Source organism: Lepisosteus platostomus, chromosome 9 (genome assembly GCF_059453375.1).
Source record: "Lepisosteus platostomus isolate fLepPlt1 chromosome 9, fLepPlt1.hap1, whole genome shotgun sequence".
Taxonomy (NCBI): domain Eukaryota; kingdom Metazoa; phylum Chordata; class Actinopteri; order Semionotiformes; family Lepisosteidae; genus Lepisosteus; species Lepisosteus platostomus.
In genome coordinates this window covers 37660815-37686632 of record NC_142619.1, presented here as the reverse complement: position 1 = coordinate 37686632, position 25818 = coordinate 37660815, and the positions used below count along the sequence as shown (strand labels likewise).

Genomic DNA, 25818 nt, shown 5'->3' with positions numbered 1-25818 from the left:
TGATAAAAAAAAAATTATCCTCCATTGCAGTATCCATTTTACCCACGATTTTACTCGGTTCGTTACACTCCTTTTCCTTAACAGGGTTCTATATTTTTGGGGGGATCATTGGATCACGGTAATCTTTTTGATCAATTATTTAAATACTTGTCTTTCTGTTAATTTATTTTATGAAAAAAAAATCCAAAACAAGTAGATCAACGGCAATTTTTATTTATTTCATAATAATTTCTCCTTCTTTGTTTTCAGGTGGTGTTTGAACCAGGCCCACAAAGAATATCTCGTTTAGAGGGGTTGAACAGTCTTGAGCATGTTTTAAGACACATGCTCCCTAATTCTAAAATCAGCTTGCCAGATACCAATTAATTTTTTGTTCGTTAAATTGCCTCTTAAAATGTTCCACATTCAACGTCAAAAATAATCAAAATAATGCACCAAACAATTCTTAACTTATCATGTTATACAGTATCCGTTTACAAAACAAATTCACCCAAAATAATTAGCTGGTTGATTACAATACAATACTGATTACAATATTATACGATGTCGACGTGATATTTTATTTGAAAACTGAATCTTCGTTTGAAAGCATATGTACAAACATAAGAATAGTTTCTAATGCTGATTGAATAAAAGAAGCCCGTTGTGCAAGAAACCATGCAGAATAATTCTGCCCTCCCACCACCGTAGACAGGCAGGTGTTACAACTAACAGTAACAATAAGCCTGTCACGTAGGCAGGAAATACACGCTGGTCATCTGATCAACTCGTGTAACAACATGGCTTCTGCTTTTAATTCTGACTTCTCCGGCATTTTTGTAACTCTTGGGCTTTTCTTACTGGCCTGTCTGCCGACCGCGGAAGCTTTTGACGGCGGAGATGCTGTTGCTTTGCTTTTGGGAATGACGGTCACCGTCGTCGGGTTCTGTGCGTGCTTGGGATGGTATGCAAGAAAAAGAAATGGGCAGTTGTGAGACCTGATGTGATGTGCTGTTGTCTTGTACCAGGCCTGCAGGCGGAAATCAGATGTGTTCCATCCCTAATCATCGTGGGACTTGCTCGATCCTTTTGTACACCAAATAATAAAATAAGTCATGTAAAGCTTTGATTCTGAAGTAGCTTTGCTCCGGAAAAAAGGACTTCCTTGAAACCGAATTTAGACATCTCTTTCGGTGGAAAATTAAACCCGCCGCCCTCCAAAATGGACACAAACGCGGTATTTGTCAGGACGAAGGGGGGACGAGAAGATAAACGTCGCAGACTTTGTATAAAAGGGAGGAGAATTAATTCCGATTATCCCTGGAAGGAGCCAGGTTGCCTAATGAATTAATCCCATCAAGACATTGGCGTCCGGATTGAAGGAGAGATGCGGAATTCCTCTGGGCCCCTTTGATGAGAAACACTGAAAAGTTATCTACAGCTTTGGGACTTTGACAACTTAAACGATATTGCGTTCTGTAGTCTAATATGTTGCCATTTAGGGTTGTTTTCGAAAGTGATTTAGTTCAGTTTGGACTTGGTGTCCTCAAATGGGAATATTGTACTGTTCTTGTTCTTTTGTTTCTTAGGTTTTTGGTTCGCCTTTCTATTTCACAGCAATTTGAAACAGTAACTGAGTGTGATCTCCAGCTATTAAGTGTAAATCTGTCTGGGATATATACATATTTAACCTCAAAACATACTGCTTTGATTCGCAGTGTTCTACGTGCTCGTTTGCATATTTTGATGGGGGGAGATACAGATATTAAATACTCTACAAGAATTTAAAAAACAGCCATAAAGTTTAAGATATCGATTTCAACATCAATTACTTTTGTCTAGTTAAGTACAGAATGTAAACTTCATTTTGACGGTTTTTTTGGCCACTTTTTTGAATGTTTAATTCAGTTTACATGTTTCATTTGTAAATGGGGTTAATCCCTAAATTCTGTTTAAAAAAAGTGTTACCCTGTATATTTATTGTCTTCTTCCGTTTTCCCTGGTATTGACTAGTAAAAATCCGGTTGTGTACCAGAAAGATAATGCTCTCTGCTCTGGATTTGTTTTTGATCGGCCGCAGTTCACTTTCTCTTAAATTATTAAACATTAAGACAACCTTTTCATTTTTACAAATTGTTTTAAAGAGCACAACAAGTTTATTAACTTCAAGATTGAGTTGTGGCAAAAGTTGACAAAAAAAGCAAAGTCTATTTTCTTTTACATGTGAGAGTTGGTTATTTTTAGCTAAAATAACACGGGCCTGACACAGGTTTGTGTTTTCATAGTGGTGTACATCCTACAGAAAATATTTTGTTTTGCTTTCGTGATTCAGTACTGTATACCAGTCATCTTACAAACCACATTATAAATGTCTCTAAAAGAGTGAGTTACGATAATTAAACCTAACATCTGCATTTGATGTAGATTTACCCCAAGGAAATGTTAAGCCATACAACCTGCTTTTGTTGCCTTAGTATACTCTGACAATGTATCCAGTATAATACATTCAAATAAACGTTTTACTTTGCTATGTCAGGTTTGTTTGTTTGATTTATTTCCCCTTTAAAACTGTAAACCCCTTGACTGAAAGGACACATGCGTGCTAAATGTATCTTTTCTATTTAAATACAATAATTATGTTGCAAACATTGAATATAAACAGCAGCCTTTAACATGCGTACATCCCTGTTTAATTGCTGTATTTTAGAACTGATAAAAGGAAGACTTTTTTTATCTTCAGCTTGTCTTCTTAACTTTAGATATTTTATGCTTCAATGGGAAGCACATGTGCTGACATATTTATATTTCCTAGTAAATGCGCACTTCCTGAGTGGTGATTCACTAGATTAAGCCCCTCTCGGGGGAACAAAATTGAATATGTGCACCAGCCGATTGTATATTTATGAGGTTGGTGAAGGCGTAGCAGTGTATCAGAAGGAAACGTCACGGGGCAACGTTGCTACTCCTTAGTGCATTTTAATGTGATCGGACAACCAGGTCACGGTGTTCTAGTTTGCTTTGTGCCTTGTTTATGATTTGTCTTTTGCAGGCGTTTAGTGAAAACCAATTAAAGGATCAGACCGTCTTCTAACATTAGAGGCTACAGTAGGTAGTCAATCACAAAAGGCGGCACAGTGCTGCAGCAGCTTTTCGCTTTTTTATTCGTTAAATTCTACCTACAAAAGCAGATTTTACATAAAGCAATCTGGGAACAATGACTGCATGGGCAGATTGATTGGCTCACACTCATTGGACTGAAGCAACTCGGTTAAGTTATTTGATCCTCCTGTCTAGCCAGACAACTTCTCGAACTACCCTCGAATTTCGATTAACATAGGTCAGTAATTACCATTGAAAATGTATCTTTAAATTAGCCACCTTCTCCGTAATGTATTTAAAATGCAAACGCAGTTCAGTGTTGCAACGATTGGCCCCTTTTGTATTCCCGATCTGCTCGTTTTCGGTAATAATGGACGGCGTGCACGCATATAACACGAAAAATAACCACTGTTACAACCAATACTCCCGTTTTTGGTTGTGGTTATCGTAGTTACAGCTATACAGCTTTAAGAATATCTGCACATTTAATTCTGGGTGGTCTTCTAGCTCAGGAAAAAAAGTGGGCTATAATAAATGACAGAACCTTTGAAACTTATGCACAGCTTCGACTGAAATTAAGTGAGAAGGTAGCACACGCCGGAGTGTATGATTGATGAAGAAAATGTAAGACTATTGATGCTGCCCCCATTGAGCAGATGTTGCCGGGAGAGACCGTGGTGCTGCAACAAGAGACAAGACGCGTCTTGGATCACAAATAGGATCAGTGCGCATGCTCCTTGCATGCCCGTTTACTGTATATTCACTGTGAAAAAAGAGAACAGGCAACAAAACCAAGCTTTTTTACAGCAAAGTGACTTCTGCAATACAAATAACCTCTAGGGAAACAAAGAGGAAAATCAACAGGTATGGTTTTAATTCATTTCTTAGCAATTGTTTCGATTCCGTGTCTTGAAATGTGGTGTAAATAGCAGTCAATACCTATTACTTAAAAATGTTCTGCTTAATGGACGTGCAGTTTACAGTGTATGTGCAATTCAACATTTTACTGTCAAAACTGCAATGGGGGGAAAATCATCATGATGCGTCTTAGAACGTACTTGTGAACGGAATTTAATGTTTTAAATGTTCGTTATCATTAAAGGCACATCTAATGTCCACAACCGAAGAGCTTCATAGTTTACTCGTTCCAATATCGTATTTTTAAATGCTACTTCAGTGGATCACAACGCGTATCCATTATACAGTATATGGAACAGTCTGTCTTATTATATTTCCTAGTCAAAAATATTGTTTCATTTTAAATAAAATGGGAATGGGTTTGATCTCTGACTATTTAAGCATCAAGAAAAAAAATGTATTGGGTTAAAAATTACATTTCGAAAAGGAATTAGCTCAATTTGAGCATTTTGCCTTATCCGGGATATCAAAGCGCTGCAAAACAATAACCCCCGCTTAAACATATTTCTTAAAGGAGAACCTTATTAACGTGCAGCAAGTAATTGGAACAGATAAATAGACAAAAACATAGATGCTTAGCGCTGTATGAACCCTCCATTAATTTTCAACAATGCATGAAGAGTGAGCTCAAAGAGGCTGCTGCTAGCTAGATACATAAATTCTGCAGGGTCTTTGGGTGTGATCAACAGCTTTCTGCTGCATTTGTATGAAATGTTTCGCGTTCTCTGGTACTACCAGGCTTCGATTGATTTTAAACCTTTGCCTCTATCCGCTGAAGAAATGTAACCATTAAACAGATTAAAATCCATAGCACAATAAAGATGAAAATTATTTCTTATTTTCGATGTCACAAGCTGACCATTGGTAGTAGTAGATAAACGTTTAATTTTTTAAGAACCAAAAAAAGGAAAGAATATCTTCTCCTGACTGCTTTTTTATTTGTAGCGTGCAGGGATGGAGAAAATAAAAATTGCTGGAAGAAAGACAGCTCTTCATACAGTTACTGTATTCCCTTTGTAGTCAGATTAATGCAATGAAATCAGTTTGATATAAAAGAAAGCCTGATTGGTGGATAATATTTTTCAGGGCTTTGGGTGTGATGAAACAAAAGAACAAAGGATGCCTTAGAAGAGAGACTGCTTTCAAGCCCAGACTGTATTTTAAAGCACATCAATGGATCTATATCTTCCCTGTGCTTCTAGATCATGATACTTGATTGAAGCTATCTTCTTATGATCCCTCTATCTATGGCGAACTATAGCCATGCAGGTGACCACAACATCTTGCAGAACGTGTCTCCTCTTGCCACTTTCCTCAAACTGACGTCCCTCGGTTTTATCATCGGAGTCGGCGTTGTTGGCAATCTCCTGATCTCTATCCTTCTCGTCAAAGACAAAACCTTACACAGAGCACCTTACTACTTCCTGCTGGATCTTTGTGGCTCTGACATACTCCGATCTGCAATTTGTTTCCCCTTCGTGTTCACTTCAGTGAAAAATGGCTCGACCTGGACATACGGTACACTTACATGCAAAGTAATTGCCTTCCTAGGAGTATTATCTTGCTTTCACACTGCCTTTATGTTATTCTGCATCAGTGTCACCCGGTACCTTGCTATAGCCCACCATCGGTTTTATACAAAAAGGCTGACATTCTGGACCTGTCTGGCTGTCATCTGCATGGTGTGGACTTTATCAGTGGCTATGGCTTTTCCTCCTGTTTTGGACGTGGGTACCTATTCGTTTATCAGGGAAGAAGATCAATGTACCTTCCAGCACCGATCCTTCCGAGCCAATGATTCCCTGGGATTTATGCTACTTCTCGCCCTCATCCTCCTTGCCACTCAGCTTGTCTACCTCAAGCTAATCTTTTTCGTCCATGACCGCAGAAAGATGAAGCCTGTCCAGTTCGTGCCAGCCGTCAGCCAGAACTGGACATTCCACGGTCCGGGGGCCAGTGGGCAAGCAGCGGCCAACTGGTTAGCCGGCTTTGGAAGAGGCCCAACCCCACCCACCCTGCTAGGAATAAGGCAGAATACCAACACAGCAGGCAGGAGGCGGCTTCTGGTGTTGGATGAGTTTAAAACTGAAAAGAGGATAAGCAGGATGTTCTACATCATGACATTCTTCTTTCTAACCTTGTGGGGCCCCTATCTGGTAGCCTGCTATTGGCGAGTCTTCGCCAGGGGGCCCGTAGTGCCAGGAGGGTACCTGACAGCTGCAGTCTGGATGAGTTTTGCCCAGGCAGGAGTCAATCCATTTATCTGCATTTTCTCCAACAGAGAGCTGAGGCGCTGTTTCAGCACGACACTCCTCTACTGCAGAAAATCCAGGTTACCTAGGGAACCCTACTGTGTTATATGAAGGATTCTTTTTTTCTGATTGATCTCTGGTTTCTCCTGTTGTACAGCTCTCCTCTTCAACAGGCTGAAGTGGACTGTCAATCAATCTCTTCAAAATATGATGAAACAACAATTGGAGTGTTTGCAGAGCATACGAAGAAGTGGAAATTGATAAGAAATGGTGAATCCTGGAAAACCTGTGTTTATGTTCTAGTAAACCGTTGCTGTGGAAATCTGTTTGAAAAAACAACAACAAAAAACAAAACAAAAGACTGAATCCCCCTTCACTGGATTGGTGAAGATTATTCTTTGAGGTAGGAGTTATGAATAAAAGAAGCAGAAGGTTATCTCCAATGAATAAGTGAATATTGTTTTACATCTTTTAAAAAAGTTGCACTAAAAGAAGATGCTAAGATGCTGATTTGTTTAACAATTGCATTAAAAGAACTTCTCAGTTTTCTGAAAAAACAAAACAAAACAAATGAAAAAGCAACACTTTATTTTACAACAGATTTTTCATTTGTAAAGCAAAGTGTGTCCTGGGTGGCCAACATTGTTGGATTACACCTACACAAGAGGAGTTTGATTTCAATGTAAGTGTTTGTTTTATTTTTTGGGGGGAAGGGTGATATTGTGTGCTTTGAAGTTGCAACTTTATTAGAACATATTTATGGTAGTTTTATTATTCATATTCATATTTCCCTCTTGACTGACATTGTTATTTTTCTCTATATTTTGTTTTCTTTGGAAATAAAATGAAGACGTTTTGGGTGGAAATGCGCTTTTCTAAGCAAACCCCTAATTTCCAGTTGTCAAGGTATTGTTAAGTGTATCACAGTCCTCCCTTCCTGCGTATTGCAGTCTTACTGATGCTACTCAAGGTATTATTGCCTTAATGGTTATAATATAGTTTTGCTATCAAGTAAACTCTAGGCTTTACAGAAGCTGTCTAGAATCATTTTGGAGTGCATGATGATTTTAAAGCTTTTCCACATGCTACCCCTGGACTCCTTCAGAGACCCTACACAGCAACAGTGGCCTAAATTTGGAAAGGTTTGCTCTATTCCTGAGTGTGCTTAAAATCACAGGGAGCTCTTGTGTATTTCTGTATGTTGGACAGTTGTCACGTTGAGACCAGAGCCTTAGTATGAAATCTTGCACAATTTGTAAAAAACAAGAAAAACAATTGTATTAAAGGCACACTGTCTTGTTTATACTTTCTGCACATTTGCTCTAATGATTGTTTTGAATTACGTTTTACTTTTTCTCTTGTGACAAATTTAATATTTATTCCTTATCATTTTTAGTATTTTAGAGGTAGATGCAGTATAAAGTATGTGAGTCTTTCATTTTCAAGGGTCCGGATGTTGGTATAATTTAGGATTGCGATTTTGCCAAAAGTTACTTGTGTAATCTGTTGCTTAAATTTTGGAAATAAAATTTTACATTTTGCAAATCTGTTTTTTTCCTTCAGCATGTAAAACATAATTTGTAGAGACATTTATTTCATGTTCGATAATGATTATTATGCCAAAATAAAATGTTGATGAAAGGTGTAATTTGCTACAATTTTAAGTCAAACTGAGTCTTTCAAACCAGGCACAGCAATAAAACACTTTCAGCTAAGACAAAGGGTTGTAAAACACTTATATTCATCCATATAAATCACTTCAAACTGTTCATTTCTGTACAGTATTTACAGTTTAGGTGATTTCTCTGCCCACAGTTTTCCAGAGGATTTGGATTTTTCGTAGTGGGAAATTTTAGCCTTAATAGAAGTGGTATAAGTTACAGACGAGAACTTGGTTAGACTTCATTTATTGAGCTATTTCTGTTTGTTAAAAATGCAACTACACTTTGTAATGTAAACTATATTTGTACTGTATTTTACCTATATTTTACTTAAAATGTCTGATGCCATTTCATTACTTTTTAATTGATTGGTCAGAACCAAATACTGTAACTTGGCCATAATGTTTAATTTGTCTGCTCCAGAGTTTTGCTTAAAATCTTACCTCCAAAATGTTAACACACAAAAATGACTGAAAACAAAATCTAAAACTTGTTTAGAATTAGAGGAGAACAAACATGCAGTATGATTAGCCAATTCCAGGAAATTTAAAAAGGCATTTTACATTAAGCAATTAGTGTCTTGAGCAGTGTCATTAATGCTTTACCAACGGGTCTTCAACTGTTTTACGGTTGCCTTGTATCAATTTGCATTTCACAGCCTTCTTGGGATGCCATAATGTCCCCTTTCATGTTTAATGTGATGCTGTCAGAAACGGATCATTCTGAATCATTTCTAACCCAGTTCCTAATGTACTGTGTGTTTTGTGTGCAGCAGAGGCTTGATTTATTTAAAATTTCATGGAGAAACACCACTGCAGATAAGAAGTAACCAAACAATAAAATGGATGCCTTTGCACTGCTCACTTACTGTTCTGTGTTGTACATTTTTGGCATAACTAGCCAACCAGTAAATGCAATGTTTTTCATTACCAGTAACCTGTGCAGGTGACAGTCACAGGCCCTAGATATGTTTTGAGCTGCACAACTCTTCAGATACGTACCTGGAGGGTGTCCTTCCCGGATATAGCTCACTATTATAAAAAAAAGAATAAAACCTCAAAGAAGAAAATAAAAAGTCTTCTTCACCTTTCAGTGTGTTTTCTGCTTATATTTATGTCTTTTGTTTTCTAAGTGCCAAAAAGCAGCATAACTCTGCTGTAGTTTTAGACAAGCACAGTAAATATTAATAGCGTGATGTGCAGTCAACAAACAATTAAATTTGTCTATGTTGAATCTCAATTTATATTGCCTTTTTTCTTTATTTTAAATTTACTGTCTTTTTTGTCTGATCTAGTCAGTAGCTGGACCCATATGTGCTGAGCAGTTAAATTCTTCAATTACTTTCTGTTTTTGTTCTTTAATGAGTTTTTGTGTACAAAACTAACTATTTTTAGTTACAGTGAATAATGTAGATGTCCATTGGAAAATAAATGAAAATAGCTTATTTGGAATATTCATGAAGATGTCTTTCAACCTTGCCTATGTACTTAGGCACTTGTAAAGTGATTGTTTTTATTGACAGAGAGATAAGCATGTCATTTTAACACTAACCGGATAAGCCATTTCAACTTACAGTTCAACAAGCCTGTATTGTTTAACCCTTTATTTAACCAGATGAGTTACATAAATAATTTCTAAATTCTCATTTAGAAAGATGACCTGGAGAAAACTCACGCAGCAGGGCATTTTACAGGAGCAGTCTGATCGAAGTACTTTGCTCGAGGGCACAACAGCAGCACCCTGGACTTGACCTGAAGGAAACCAGCTGCATGAAGCTGCTTAATATACTTTTGTAACTACATGTTCTATTATTATGACATTTTTGCATTTCCCATATAATGAGACACTTCTGTGCCTTCATTCCTGTTTTCTGCTGCAGGCTGAGTGCAGAGCGTTGCTAAAGGATACAAGAGTAGTGCCCTATCCAGAATTTGAACCCACGACTTTACAGCTCTAACTACCACATTATACTGCTTCCTAGTTTCCCTTAGGTTTGATTTTCATTGACATTAAGAAATTATTTCAACTGCTTATTATCACACAGGTGAGATTTGCAGTGACAATAACAGCTATTTTGGATATGGCGTACAGAGTTGTGTAAACAAAACTGTGGGAGGAGGGCAAATTGTAATCTCGCACTTCCTGTCTCTTATATATACAGTACATACTCACCTGCTACAGTATGTACTTCTTTTCACACATTTTCTAGCATTCTCCTCTCCCATCTTCACCCTTGCAGCTGCCTCACTGGTTCATTCCTCATAAGTAAGGGGGGTTGTGACAACTCTGATCTTACAGCCAAGGCTGTCATTTCCTCAGCAGGGCAAGTCAACATCAAACACGAAAGTATTAAGTACATTATTCCTTAATATTCGTTGGGCCTTTTCATTGCAATTATAATTTGGACAAGCTATTTAACTACAGGCCTTTTATGAGCAAAACACACAGAAGAACACAGTGATCGTTTTACCATATTACTTGTCCACTCAGTCTAGTATTAATATCTTATAATATTCCTATGTGTTTGTCTTTAAAAATGTTATCTTATTGTGGAAAATTTAAAGTTCCAGGAGTACGAAACAATGTAAGGGAACTGTGAACACTTCAGCAATTGATGTGAGGGAGTTTCTGACTTTATAAACTTTTTAATAAGGCCAAATGTAACTCTAGTATTTATATCTTCAATTATATGAATCAGATACATATTGAATTAAAAAAAATATGGTAAAATGTCCACATTCAGAAATGTTTAATTTAAGATCATTCATTTTCTTACCACAAGGACAGAGGATATTTTAAACCACTGTTGGATTTAAAATCAGCAGTGAGCAATTATACAATAATAAGGATAACAGTTTGCTGCGAAAGTAATGGAGATAAAAGCAGATGGATGTTAAAAAGTATTAATCCAGCAAAGCAAAATAATATGGTAAAATATTGTTGCTCAGTTTGTTTACAGTGTAGGAAAAATGGCAGACATAATTGAATTGGATTGAATTTGTATGATATATTTATGTCAAATTCCCTATATTGTTATAAAATCAAAATCTTTCAGTTGTCATAAATTAAGTCTTTCTCCACACATATAACTGTATTCCTCTAGTGATACTGAGCATATTTCACGAGGAATAATGACATCTGAGAATCAGGCTCTTTGTGAATGTTTATTGAGTATCTTATTTTTAATTAGTTTGCTTTAATCTGCTTGATTAACTTTGGTTTCAAATGTTCGGAAATACCCTGTTCATTTTCTTCACAGTCATCTGTACAGGGATGCGAACAAAATTAATACTGTATATGGGCTAAATCCTTTCCCCCTGACTTGTCTGGATATCGCTTCCAATGTTTTGAACAATCCTGTGAATGGCCTCTTCACTCACAGAAGACTTCTGAAATACTCCAGTTTAAATTAAAAGATTCACTAAAAAGCAGTGTTGCTTATCCTTTCATGTTTTAAAATAACTGTCACAGTTGAAAATAAATGTGTTATATCTCCCAACAAGCATACCAGAATATGCAAAAGGCAAAAAGCTGTAGCATGAAACTCATAAAAAAATAAGATAATTATCAGTCCCTTTAGGTCTCCATAAACAATGTGTTACTGGATTTATCATCAGTCTTGCTTATGCCTATTATGGATGACTAGAGCACCAGAATGCAAATTCTTTGGTAGGTAGTTCTAAAACGTAGAAACACAAGAATCAATCAAGAGGGAAACATTCACCCCATATAGCCTGCTTGGTTGCTAGTTAATGATTCCTATTTTTGTGCTAGGACTGCATCCAGCTGTTTCATGAAAGTAGCCATATAAGAAGTACACCTGCTCTGTTTCAAATGCACCTTGTGTCGAGTGATATTCCATGGTTCATTTTTCGGGTTTCATTGCTGATTGTAAAGAAAGTCATTGAGTTGACTTTGTCAGTTCTTTTGAGTATTTTCAATACTTGAATCGGGTCGCTTCTTGTCTTCTGTTCCAATCTAAAAACATTCTCTTTTAGCCTGCCAGATGAGGACTCCATTGAGCTTGGGAATGTGCTTATTTGGTCTTCGCTGGACTAAGTTCAATGGAGCAAAATATTTTTGTATTCTCATCTCCAAAATTAAAAATTGTATTTAAATCTTAGTAGTGCATCATACATCACATCACATCACATCACTTTCAATAACCGCTTATCCAATTCAGAACCGGAGCCTAGCCCCAGAAGCTAGTAAGCCTATCAACATTTCTTCGGACTGTAGGAGGAAACCAGAGCACCCAGAGGAAACCCATGTGAACACGGGGAAAACATATAAACACCACACAGATAGGGCCCCAGAAATCGAACCCAGGCCCCAGTGCTGCGAGTCAGCAATGCTTGCCACTGGGCCACTGTGCCAACCGGTTCATCGTTCAATTTAACATAATTTCGTTACATTTAAAATCTTACTTAAATTTAAAATGACACGTCTTAACATTGTTTGCCTGTTTAATGTCTTCTACACATTGTCTGGAAGATGTAAATTTTGTCAACACAGAGATTTAACCTCTATACAGAAGGAGACTCTTCATATTTCTCATTTAACATCTATAGTTTATATTTCTGCTACCTACTGTACTTGCAACAATCTTCACTTGAGCTCATTCACCAATTTTCTTTCTTGCTAATCCTCCTACTGTATATTTGTATAATCTGTCAATGTAATTGGTTTACTTACTACACCGGAATCTAGATCACTGATATGAATTAGGAAGAATAGTGGTCCTAGCACAGATCCCTGTGGTACTTCACTAGTTACAGCACACCAACATGACCATTCATCCCTTATCTGTGCTGTCTTTTTTGTATCTGACTAGTTCTCAAACTCAAAATACATGCATTTGTGTGAACATCTACTGCCAGCCAAGTTTTTTTAGGAAATTTATCATATGTCTTCTGAAAATGTAAATATACAGTACCATATCATATACTTTGTAGCCATCACTGCTGTTACTTGTTCAAAGTATTATAACAAGTTAGTTAAGAAAGGCCTAATTTTTTTAACTCCTTTCTGGATAATCTTTAAAATGCTGAACACAGATTATTCACTAGTTTAGTTATAAATATTGTTCCATAATCTGAGTCGGGATAGAAGCAATAATTACTAGCTTACATTTATCTGAATCAGTTAGTCACCCTTTTCATGGGTAGGCGCTGCATTAGAAATATTCCAGTCTTTGACTGTTAAAAGAACTTTGTTAACAGTCTAAGAACAACGTCACTCGTTCTTAAGTACATGTATTAGAATACAGTCAGGCATCAGATTTGTTTATCTGGAACATTCTTGTACCTGCAACACTTCTACAGTTTTTAAAATATAATTTTGGGTTTCATCTTGCTCAGGCTTAGGCATGCTACTGTATTTAGTTTTTCTTTGGGAAAAATTGTGTGTGAAATAGATATTTTATGTATTAGTCATTTTCACTTCATCTTGTAAAAGTTTACATTTTTATCTGTGACACCTTACTTCATACTCTACTGTTCTTTTGCTGTTGCAATATAATATTACAGCTAAACTTTTATAATTAATTTTAACCTCCCGTGCAATATTAATTTAATATCTATTCTTGGATTTTCCAATAAGGCTGCTTGCCTGTGTTTGGAATTTGTTGTCCTTCCTGTCTATAATTGCATGATATTCTTTTCTATCATTTTATAAAGTATTTTCTATCTTCTTTTATTTTTCTTGAAGTGTTTGTTAAATAATTTAGGATACAGCTTTCTAGACTTGGAACAGAATCCCATTGTGGTATCTGTTCTTTGCTTCAAGCAGAATTTCTTTAAAGTGTTGTCATTAATCTTCTGATTATTTCATATCATATCATTTCATTCTACTTCTCTTAAGCTCTGTTTCCTTCTTTTATAATCCATACTTTATGAACTTTTGCTCTGGACTGTACTTGTAAAATATCAAAGTGATTTAAAAACGTCCCAAATTCTGATCGTGATTCCCTGATGGTTCTCTCACCTTTGGTTCCTCACTTTAATTTAATTGAAAAAACTGCATCAACACTGGCATTTTGAAATGTAAGAGTTTGAATTTGAATATGGACGCTATGTCTACAATTTCAATTTGGTTTTCAGACATCACTAATGGCATTCTAATCTGTGTTAATAAAATGAAAAACTCCCACAATGTTCACTTCTTCCTTTGCACTAACTGTACCACCCTGTTTTCGTTACACTGTATACAACTGCAATATGATTCACAACTGAATTGCTGAATTTGGTTGTGTGTGATTTATACCTGAAAGCATGTACTTTGAAAGTCCAACCCATATAGTTTCTAAAACACTTAATTCATTTATGCTTACTTATTTAAGAGTTCATGCTACACCCCCCTCTTCCATTTTTCCTTACTCTTTGGAAAGATATGTATCCACTAATGTTGTATATCAACACTGTATTTCAATGTCATTTTCTGTGAGCTACTCTGTGTTCAAGTGATTCCCATTACCTCGTGGATGCTAATGCACTAAGTACTACTTCTTAGATTTTCTTCCTGATCCTCCTGACATTTAGGTTTAAACATAAAAATATCTGGTTGTTTGACATTTTGTTTTGCCCTGGTTTTCTTGTGTTGACTCTACTGCATCCTGCTTGCAGATTTTCTTAGGACTTTCCCTGATTTCCATTGTAGTGTAAATGTTTTTGAATTTCTTTGCATATCCTGTCTCATTAAGGTGTAATCCATTGCACAATGTGCTGTGTTGCTCCGTTGTTCATCTTTGCATGGTGTGGACAGAATCCACAAGAAGACCACTGATTTGGTCATGCTGTTCATGTAGAAAGTGTTCAGTTTATGAAAGTGTTATTTGTCTTCATACGAACAGCAGTAATTGGGTCTTCACTAGCTTTTGCTGGGAGCTTTTCTGCTCTATACAGTAGCTTGCTGTTGTTGACTCAGAGTCCTGGACACATATTTCATTTAGACTGTTTTTGAGAATGCAGTCAGCTACAGTCACCGCTTCTCTTTGTCTTGTGCTTTTAATGGCACCAGCACTTACTGAAGCTGTTGCAACTGTGATTTCTTTATTTGTAATAGTGTTGTCCTGGGAGCTGCTCCCCTGCCATTGAGAGTCTTGACTGTCTTTCTCCTGGTCCTAGTCTGGAGAAAACCCATCCGGCGATATGATCTTAGGTTTAAAGGGGCATGTCATGATAGTCAACTATTCCTTTACTTCTATTGACAGGCTGGGACCCGAAAATCTGGATCTCTCTGTCATCTCCTCTGTGTTGTTGGTCTCACCATATGGGTTGTGTACCTCCATAGATGTGGGATATGACAGTTCCTACATGTTTCTGAGTTCCTGTAGCTCCATCTTGGGTGCTTTCACTTTTTCTAAGAAGAACTGGATTTTGTGGCATTTTTCACAGATGTTGTTAGGAATTTAACATAATTTTCCAGAAGAATTAAACTCTCCATTTATTTCTGTCTTTTGTAACTTAAGCTGTCCTCTAAATCATTTGTTTCTGGTATTTTTTCCTTGAAATGGGAACTGGGCAAATGTGAAATCATCACAGGTTGTAATTTAAAGCTGGGTCCTCTAAAATTGGTAATGGAGGGCCCCAGTCCAGTTACTGTGATTCGTGTTCAAAATGATTTCGAAACTTCTAAATTGAACATACCATGTTTTGATTGATCATAGTTAAATTGTTCCAGGTCTGATTTAAACTGATTTAAAAGCCATGAAACCTGCAGGACTGGGGCTCTCCGGGAAGAACCCATGGTTTTCATTTAAGCTTTAGAAAGGGGGTGGTGGTGGGCTTTTATGAGAAATGTTGGATGTATGGGAAAACGTATGTTAATTGAAGATGTTATTCACAATTTGGTGCATGTATTTTCACTTCTGCTACAGTATATAGAGTGAGATCTTATCTATATTATACATTCATCAATTAGAGGCACATAACAGAGAAGTTAAAATAATGTCCACAAGAGGTGACCATCATCAAGGTCATACTGTACATTTGGCCCAGATTTTCACTGCAACAGGTTTACCAGGTGGTATGTACACATGGACTTCAACAGCACCGTAAGGAGTAATGTCATTGTTATACAGTTTTGTCCCCTATTGCTCTGATTCTGCTATTGAGATCAGTTAGAGAGTTCACAGCATGTGTGGATAGAGCTGCCGAGACTTCATGTCAGCTTAGCAGGTTTTAATTTCCCTCATTACTATTACAGCTTGACAGCCATATACCTAAGAATGTGTGTGTATGTCTATGAGACATAAACATTTCCCCATGTAGTTGTATCTCTCTCAGAAATAAAAGGGTATATCCCCAAACCAGATTAAGTTGTGACTGTGAAATATCCTCCAAATATCTCAATGTTCTCTATAATCTTATCTATGAATAATATCACTGCAAATGAGAACAAATGATGCTGAATCAATTTAGTATTTACAGATTCCTCTAGAAAATAGATACAGGCTATAATATAATGTTGTTCCTTTATACAGATATTAGGTATGAGTTTGGTGTCCCATAACAAATTGTTCATATGTAACCTACTGTGCTGAAAATCAATTCCTTTAGTTCAGTATCACAGAAAAGAATTGCAGATCAGCCTATTGTATGAACTGATTTATTAGATGCCACTGTATACACAGAAACCAATAAGTGGTCAACCTATATGAATAGATTATACGGGCAAATAGAAAATCCATAGCATCAGTCTTTCTAAGACATTAAAAAATGTGATTTGCAAACACCTATCATCAGAAATAAAATTGTTTGTCTCACTTAAATATTGAATAGGACCACAATGTCTGGTGGGTTTTCCCCAAAAAGCTTATAAAATCCAATGGTTATTTTCAGCTTCATTGTCAAACTGCTGTCATTATACCCATCATAAAGAATACATACTTACAGATGGTATAGAAATTTCATATGCTTTCGGATTTTTCTTCAGTAATGTTTAAGCTTTAAATCTTCAATTTTTAGCCATTTCTTTTGGATGACATGAATTAGAAAAAAGACCTTAGGCTCTGTAAACCAGTGTTGAAAGATGCTCTGCCCACAGACTAAAGTAAAAAATGTGCATTATTTATTAATGCAGTACCAATTGCCTCAAGGCTGTTTATTTTCTTGCCGACCTCGGTAGCATAATCACACAGGACAATACATAATATACTGTATACAGTATGTTCTGATTTTGTTACATTTTTGCTTTTTAAATTAAGAAAGCTGATTAGCTCCTCTTGTTTGTAACATTTGTTTTGTTCTTAGCTTCAGTATTAATAATCTGAATATTGAATTATTTTCTTAAAAATTGTATTTTGCCATTTTTTCCAAGTACAAAAATACACATTTTCAGTTACCTCTTTGACTTGATCATAAGAATAATCTGGGTAGACAACTGTGTGAAGTCAGTTCTCTCAGATTCACTGTTTACTGTATGTTTATTCTAAAGCTGGACTCTCTGAAATTATTTGTGTAAAAAAATTTCATTGTGCTTGTTTTGCGAGTAGCAAGAAATATTCATTTTTGTAAAGAATACATTTAAAGAAACACCAAATTCCATAAGTAGCTCCATAATTCTGCTGTGAACAAGCAATCATATCTTGCAGTGTTTCGGTTTCATGTCCAGCCATGAAACTGCAAAGAGAACTTTATAAAGACTTCTATGCATTCATAGAGTTCATAGTATGATTGATGTTTTATGCATTTCCTTAATTTTTCCAACATCTATTGCATTTTTTTAATTATAAAATGTAGCCGTTTTAAAAGCAACCAAAAATAATTTGTGCGGGAGACTGGAATTCCACTGGTTTTCGTGTCTTTACAGATTTTGTTTTAAGATTTTACTGTGCCTTGGGTTAGCCATCCGCACCCTGACATCCAAACAAATGCCACAGTTTTAAAGAACTATGGAAAGACATCAAGTTTTAGTCCTCAAAGCCTTCATTTTGCAGGACTCCTGTATTCATTCGGAACAAGAGAGACTGGATGAACATGGACAAATGATGCCCTAATGCCATTTTCTAAACTTGATTCATCTGCAGTGTCAAAGCAAGGGAGCCAATACAGAAACACAATCCTGTGCTTCTTATAGTGAAAGAAATAAGCACAGTGGTTAATGTTTGTAATGCCTCATTAAAAACAGAACTTTAAAGGTGTAAATGAATATTAAAGCTGTCAGATTCATTTTTCATGTACACTACATACTTCTGACCAGGAACATTGATTGTCCCCCCCCCCCTTTTGTCCTTAAACAGCAGGCTGCTGACTCATATTTTTACTTTTCTTTCATAGGATACAATGACGGGTCACTCTAACCTTGTCATTATAGTGTTCATCACAAACACCTTTTCCTAAAAAAAATAGTATTTGCCAATTTTAGCTTTGTCTAAAATCTTAATATCCATATGTGTGGACAAGAGCAAATTAGCATGCAGGGTGGAGGCCCAGGGCTTATTCAGTAATAATAAAGATGACAAACCTAAGTGTGAATGACCAGAATCAGGATCACCACAGGAAGACGGAACAGTGCAAGACCAAAAGAAAATGAATGGCAAGCACATTATCTGTACCCTGCCTCTAGACCAAACTGCCAGACCTCAGTAGCATTAATGCATCTTCATGCTGCACTAGCCCTAATTCCTGTTAATAAATCTCTATAGGCTTTTTTATGTGCTCTTTCATAGCCAACACAAAATCTCTGCAAGCAAATATTCTGCCTTGCTTCCCCAGCACAGTCTGATGCACAGAGCCTCAGTGGGATTCTGTAATTCAGCACCATCCAAATCTATGCTATCAGTGTTAATTTACTGGCATGAGATGTTACATGTTGTCTGGAACTCACAATGCATAAATATTACCTTCTCTGTAGTATTGTAAGGATAAAATGATTGCATTCACAGAGCTATTTTACAATGGAGAAATAGCACTCATATTTTTAAACATACAGTATACTGTAGTGATGTTGAGATATGATGCAGGCAAAATCCTAAGTAGGTTTAGTTATGGAACCTTCTTCATGTGTGTCCAAAAGACACTGGGAGAAATTGTTTTAGGGAAGTCATAAATTAATTTGCCTCGTAACTATAAACACTCTATAAAGAGCACTGTAACCAATGACTGGTACAGTACATTTCTTTATAAAAGTAACATCTTCAACACTAGAGCTATTTATACTACCTGTACACAGTACATACTTTGTATACTGTATGTGTGTGCATATATTGTATTTTTAGATGAGTGCTGGTATTATATACCAGGCATTACATTTATTTTACTGTAAATTGATTTAAGTGGATTACACATGTTTAAAATAAAAAGCATCCAATAATTTTTATATTTCTGATCCATTCTGTGTTGAAACCAGTACTTCTATTTTTCTCTACAGCTGAGTAGGCAGTATTGGTATATCTTGAATTATTTACGGTTGACACAATATGGCCTTTTCTGCCTTTGAAAAACTTTAACATCTAAGACAACTAATAGATCCGATAACCCAAAGTGGTAATTACTGATCTGAAATTAAAGGATTGAACAAAAATAGACATTTCAGGGGTATTTTCTCAAGATGGAGCATATAAAGGAGTCTTACTATCATTAATCTTGTTTTTTAACTTTCTGATTCTTTTTAAGTGGTTGTGTAAAACATGACTTATAAATGCACGTCTTCCACTCTTTTTAATGCATTAACATTATGAGCTGTAGAAACAATGTATTTGTAAATGTAACAACAATAGAGTGGTTTGAGTTCAGTGTCCAATAAATTGCAACTTCACCTTCTTCCTATTTTTTGTTATGGGACATTGTTAGACTGCATAAATATTACTGGAAAACAAAAATCTGTTTCTATAGCTACCATTTCTCTCTGTGTGCTGCTTGGTCTGCTCCCTATTATGCAAGTTTACCTATAGTAATATAGTAATAGTAATTCATTTACCTTACTTACCTTTACACCACCTATAGTAAAACATGAAGATGATAATATAAGTGTTTAGGATGGTATTGTTAATGCACAAATGTGATACACAGTAAAGAATATACATTTCTCTTGTAATGGCCCAATATCATTCTGTTATTGAGTGTCAATAATACCCTCAGGAAGACAACTGGTGGGTGAAAATTTAGTTTTAACTCAATTAAATCCTATAAGATGGGATGGAAAAAGAATAACAATACAGAGCCACGTGTTGAGAGTGTGCATCTGTGATTTCAGTGTGGGGAGGTACAGTATCTGATTCTTCCTTTTCGTAACAACACTAGGAGTCAAGAAATGTTTTAAGACTGGAGAGGTGTGACTGCCTGTCAAAGACATTCTTCTTATGCACCTTAAAGGAGAGTTAGCACTGAGTGGTGAAGGGGCACATTTCTTCCTAAGGTCACTACAAGCTTGCAGGAGCGTGACAAGGCACAGGTGTCTCTATTTCCCCCAAAAAGACCTTATGCCCACTTTACCTTGACTGCACGCTGCAGTTGTATACTGCTCCTTGGAGAATCCCAGTCACAGATGGCATCTGGGTTACAGGGCTCATCTGTGCTTCGTGTAGCTACCTTTCCTGTTTGGGCCACTCAAAAATTCCACAAGGGGGGATATTTTGCTAACAATATTTGTCACCACATTCCATCAAACCTTACCTTCTGTGGCAGTTTCCAGTTTCCAAAATGTTATTATATTTTCACATGACTGAATATTTTGTGCTAATGTGTCTTCCTTTCTTAGTTTTACTCCGAAAAATGACTCAGCAACATTGGCCTGGCATCCACTGAGCTGCCCTTATTGGATCAGACAGAAAATTAATAAAGGTGAAATTTAAACAACATGAAACAGCAATGTGAGAAAGTCCTTGATTGTCCTGAAACCAGCCAAGTATGCACAAAAGCATTAAACATTGCTTACAATGGACTTCAAAGGCAAGATGATCAGATGAAAACAATTCTGAGGTTAGTAGATACTGTACATCCAGTAGATGAGGAACAAAGTTTTATTAACCCCATGTTTTAAAAGGCTAAATTATTACAGTAAAGGCGCAAGTAGAGGTTCATTCCATGACTGAACGAAGTGACAATAAACAAAAGTGTTGGGAGAGTGGGAATATGAGGCTGAGAGATGGCGTAGGGAGGACAAGCGTACTGTATGAGTTGAGAATGACCCTCAGCAAATCACGCTGTGTTTTTCTTGTTTCTTCCTACTATTCAGTTCGGAATTAACCTCTGTTCTTTCTTCTTCCTTTGCAGTTCCTTTGCTGGGTCTCGTGCTGTTTCAGCTTACCACACAAATCTCAATATAACATTACAATTACAGTGTCAGTGCCTTCTACTGCTCACTCTGGGCTTTTAGTTCAGGGTTTTGGGGATGTTGGGGCTCTAGCATTCCGAGGATGAGGGCTAGTCAAATAATCTCAAACCCAGGCATCCCTATCAAAAAATATCTTAACTTTTCAAGCTCTCCATACCTTCAGAAATATTCCTTCAATTACCTCATGCTATTTGCAAGACATCAGATAACACTTGTCAAAAATTATTCCTATAATCAAAATATCTGAGTATATCATACACAAATATCAATCAAAACATAATTGAAATTACTATTATTTTGATTTACTGTATATCGTTTTGATTTATATAGTCAACAGGTGTGGTACTCATTGATTTATAAATAATTCTATTTATTTTATTCCACATTTTACTTATTGTAAAACTCTGTTTTATGACTTCTCATTTTTTCTTTGTTCTAGTTTCTAAACCCTTTCCTGATGTTATTTTGTGAAAAGGTAGACTAATTGTATGTTGTTGAAAGCTTCCAGAAAGATGTCTATTGTCTGAATAAAACTAAATGAGATAAAGACTAAATATATCATCAGCAATGCATAAGTTTAAGACGATAAGGCATGGCTGGGCTTCAGGGTATCGTGTATTGTAATATTGCTTCCTTTACATGATTATGTGCAGAAAAGGCACAATTTAAGAACAGTTTTGCTGGAGCACTTAGAATATTGTTTAACTTAATGACAAAGAATCATAAAGGCCCATATTGTTGAAATTATAAACATATGTTTGTGTAAAACATTAAGGCTATTACTGTTTTTATAACAGATTATGATTAATTAATTAGATTTAAACTGTGTGTTTGGCTCTTACAGCACACCTACTTTTTCTTCTGTGTTTAGTACTTTCTGTTTTCTGTTGCACTTGGAAACTGTTGACTGGGTGAGTCAGCAATTGCACATTCCAAGGCATAGCTGGCTTTTCCTCATCCACTTTAATCACTTTGATCAGAGGCCTGTCAGTGAAAAAAATCTTTCCTCCAAACAATTTAATAATGCCCTCATTATGATTGGGCTGTTTTGTTGATTATTTTATTCTTTTCAGGCTTTTGGGGAGTCTGATAGCTCTGCAAATGATCTTTGTGGAAGAATTTAAAGTGTCCTATTGGAAGAAAAACGAAGGAACCTGATACTGGAAATATGTTCCACAGATATAATGTGCACAAACCAGCACTTGTCAAAAGGCTTAAATGTGATCTTGCACTAAGATTGCAAAGGCTTCAGAGACACAGATCCCAACATTCCAAATAGTAAATGTAGAGAAGACAACAGACTGCAATACAAACAGGATTTGTTGCTGAGATAAGACTTCCTTCGAAACATCTGAAGATGGACAGATGTGGCTGGCTATTCTTTTTTTAAAATGTGCTTTAAAAATTGATCAGGCTCCAGAATAGGCTATTTTTTGAGTTTGTACAAATGTTTTTTTTTGTCGTGTTCTGTATGCTAAGTATAACTTTTAGTGTAATTATCCTGTGGCTGAAGACTTGTCATGTAATACACACAAAACATAGGTTCAGCAAAACAGAAATCTAAAAATAGAGCATAAAAGAGAATGCTAAATATTAAAAATTAATTACAGTACTTAATAGGATAACATCTATTGTTGCCTGACAGCAAGGCTACCTATGTAGGAACTAAAAAGCCCATGACTAAATAAAAAATCAGTACATTAAAAAGAGGACCAGCCACAATTTCTAGGACAGCAGGAAGACAGAAGGTCTCACAGTTAATTCAAAGGCTAACAGGATTCAGTGCTGTACCTCTACAGACAGTTATTCCCAGACGCAAGTTCAGACTTCAGTAGAAAAACTGCTTTGTCAGAGCTCACAACCACAAATTCTGTCCAAGCTCAACAATTTTAAATCAGCTGTCCACAAATTATTCTGCAATTTGTCACATATTTTGGTCCTGACAATTTTGTGATTGCCTAAATCCTGAACTTTTGAATTTCTCACATTTATTCCTTGTTTACACACATTTCAACCTCACCAAGAACTTTCTGCTTTGTTGTAACTTATATAGAGTATAAGAGCATGTAGAAAAATAACATAATAACTGACATAATAATACAATTTTTGTTCACTCCAGTTGAATAAACCCAGTCCCTTCATGTAGAATGCAAAATGACATTAGTTTTCAAAATGATGATTGGAAATGCCCCACATACTGTATATTATTTTGATTTCACAGTATTTTTTTGTATTTTCTGTATATGGTGCTTTTAATCCCAGAGGATATCCAGATATTTCACATATATAAGAGGACACACTTAACCCAACCCCACCAGGGGGAGAAGTGTGAAATTACTTCTTTGGCTGAATAAAAAGAGACATTTAGATAGGCCAGACTGTGCAAGTCTGGAGGGGAATTCAGCTAATACAGCTGGGTTGACACCCATACTCCTAGGAGAAAAACCACTGGTTGTTTATCAACCAAGAAGTCAGGACCTCAGTTAAATACGTTCTCTGAAGGTTGACAGCTCACTGTCCCTAACCCCCATACTGGAGCTTTGGTTTGGAAATTCTGGTCCAGCTAGATGAGTGCCACCCTCTGGTCTATCAACGTCACCTACAGTACATCTGCAACATGGTTTTCCTTGTAAATCTCCTAACACCCTACTGACCAGGACAGCCTTGCATAGCTTTTAAACTCAGCCTATAAGATGGTAACATCACTATCTTTTTGTACCTCAGAACTTATTAGTATATATTCTATTTCTATATTTCAACACAGTCTCTTCTCAGACTTCTTATGCACAGCTGACAGCTCAGTAAAAGAATTACTGATAGAAAAGCACCTGTAAAGAAGGCTGTTACTTTGGTAATTACAGAGGCCAGTGTGGTTGTGCAAGAGTATGGAATAGTCAATAAGCAAGGTTCTGTAGATTGACACAGAATGAAATGTTCTTGGTCTTTGTGAGAAAAAAAGCATTTATGTTTAATAAAGCATTTTTTTAATGTGTACTGTGCTGTCCCAGAGAAATAAAAGTAATATGCATGCTTGTACAAGAGCTAAGTCACAGTTTATGTACTGTATTATAACTATTTACTTTAATTTGCAGGTGATATACTGTAGAGTAGGTGTTTTCTCACTATTTCCTTTCCTTGCACAATCTATAAGCAAGTAACTGTACATGTTGCTTAAATATAGTAAAGCATAGTATATTAATCTTTTAGCTACCTTTATCCTATGTATTTATAATAACATTTTACCCAGGATCTTTGTGCATGTACTGTAGTATTGTCCACATTTGAGTCTTCTTACTTGGATATAACCCAACAACCAAACAAGTTTCAAACAATTTTATCAAAATCACTTTTCAAAATTACACTAAGACAAGGAATAGAGTTAAAATACAAGAGGATACGATAGTTTTAAAAATCAATATTATTTGACTGATCACCTTGAAAAATTTTACAAGAACAATGAAGATGAATTACGGTGAGTGCACTAGTTAGAAACCAATGTACAGGTAAACTGATAATTTGAATTTCTGGTTTGATTTTCTCTGTACCTTTTTGGCATTTGTAGACTCCATGTAGTTTCCTTTGTTTAGAGCAAAATATACTTATGTCCTTTACTTTGTTATCCTGATGATTCTTCCTTGAATGTATTGCAGAGCAGTAGTGTTCAGCTCATAACATGGTAACCAAAACTTCACACGGTATTCAAAAAGAGGTCTTACCAATGGATTGTATAATCCTAAAGCAATTTACCTTCATTTACAGTCTAAAATTTGCAACACATAGCCTTTCTTTTGTGGCCTTTTAATCACTTTAACGAGCTGCAATAAACAGGCCAGAAAAACGTAATAATAAACTACACAAATGCTTTATAACTACCTTCCTATAACAGGATCATTTTACACAATTTAAAGATGCTTCTACTAAAGGATGTTAAACCATTAAGTGTGTAAATAGATAAGACTGTAAGTATGCCCAACACCCACCTACGATTATTCTTTTTTAAATGAATACATTTAACACCATTGGTATTTTTGACCTTTTATATGGACATTGTGGTGTCATTGGTTAGTCACTGTAAACACATTCCATTGTTTCTTGGGCACCCTTGTTATTTCTCTTGTATAGCTGTACCAATCAAAGCTTTGAAGCTGAACCCAGTTCTACATAAAATGAACACTGCATGTGACTTCATCTCAGCTAAAAGTAACTGGACTAAGTGGGGATGCTCATTAATCCAGCCACAGCCAAGATTATCCTGGTTTTCATTATGTTAAACAAACAGAGAGCACAGGATTTCCTCCTTTCCCCCAGATAAGATACCAGTCCATCACAGCACCCAGCAAACACTTGTCCCCATTCACAGAGCTGGGTGGACTGGAGCAATCAGAGTAAATTACCTCACAACAGCCCACAACCCACCAGTTATGAGGCGAGGGACTTACCCACTATGCTACAGTGTCTACTAAATAGCAGTTATATCATTACAAATCCTGCCAATGGCATTCACATGTGAAACCTTCAGACATGCACCTGCTTATCCTTGGTATACAACATGGTGAGAATGACAATATTACTTGCCATGAGAAATAACACTTTGTGTAGCTAACTCCACAATTTTGGACACTGTAGTAACAATG

At 36.2% G+C, this 25818-nt stretch overlaps 2 protein-coding genes across 2 annotated transcripts; both read left to right on the top strand.

Moving 5' to 3' along the window:
- The first annotated feature begins 740 nt into the window (after positions 1 to 740).
- LOC148654927 (small integral membrane protein 30) lies at positions 741 to 2512 on the top strand. Its single transcript, XM_088644885.1, has one exon. The coding sequence runs from the start codon at positions 780 to 782 to the stop codon at positions 972 to 974; it is 195 nt and encodes a 64-aa protein (XP_088501011.1). The 5' UTR covers positions 741 to 779; the 3' UTR covers positions 975 to 2512.
- Positions 2513 to 3016: 504 nt separating this feature from the next.
- Positions 3017 to 9148, top strand: gpr85 (G protein-coupled receptor 85). Its single transcript, XM_088644875.1, has 2 exons — positions 3017 to 3942; positions 5083 to 9148. Exon 2 carries the CDS (start codon positions 5229 to 5231, stop codon positions 6357 to 6359), a length of 1131 nt encoding a protein of 376 aa, XP_088501001.1. The 5' UTR covers positions 3017 to 3942; positions 5083 to 5228; the 3' UTR covers positions 6360 to 9148.
- Positions 9149 to 25818: the final 16670 nt, after the last annotated feature.

Excerpts from the sequence above, each read along its gene's own strand:
- LOC148654927 (XM_088644885.1), top strand. The coding sequence starts at position 780 with ATGGCTTCTGCTTTTAATTCTGACTTCTCCGGCATTTTTGTAACTCTT.
- gpr85 (XM_088644875.1), top strand. The coding sequence starts at position 5,229 with ATGATCCCTCTATCTATGGCGAACTATAGCCATGCAGGTGACCACAAC.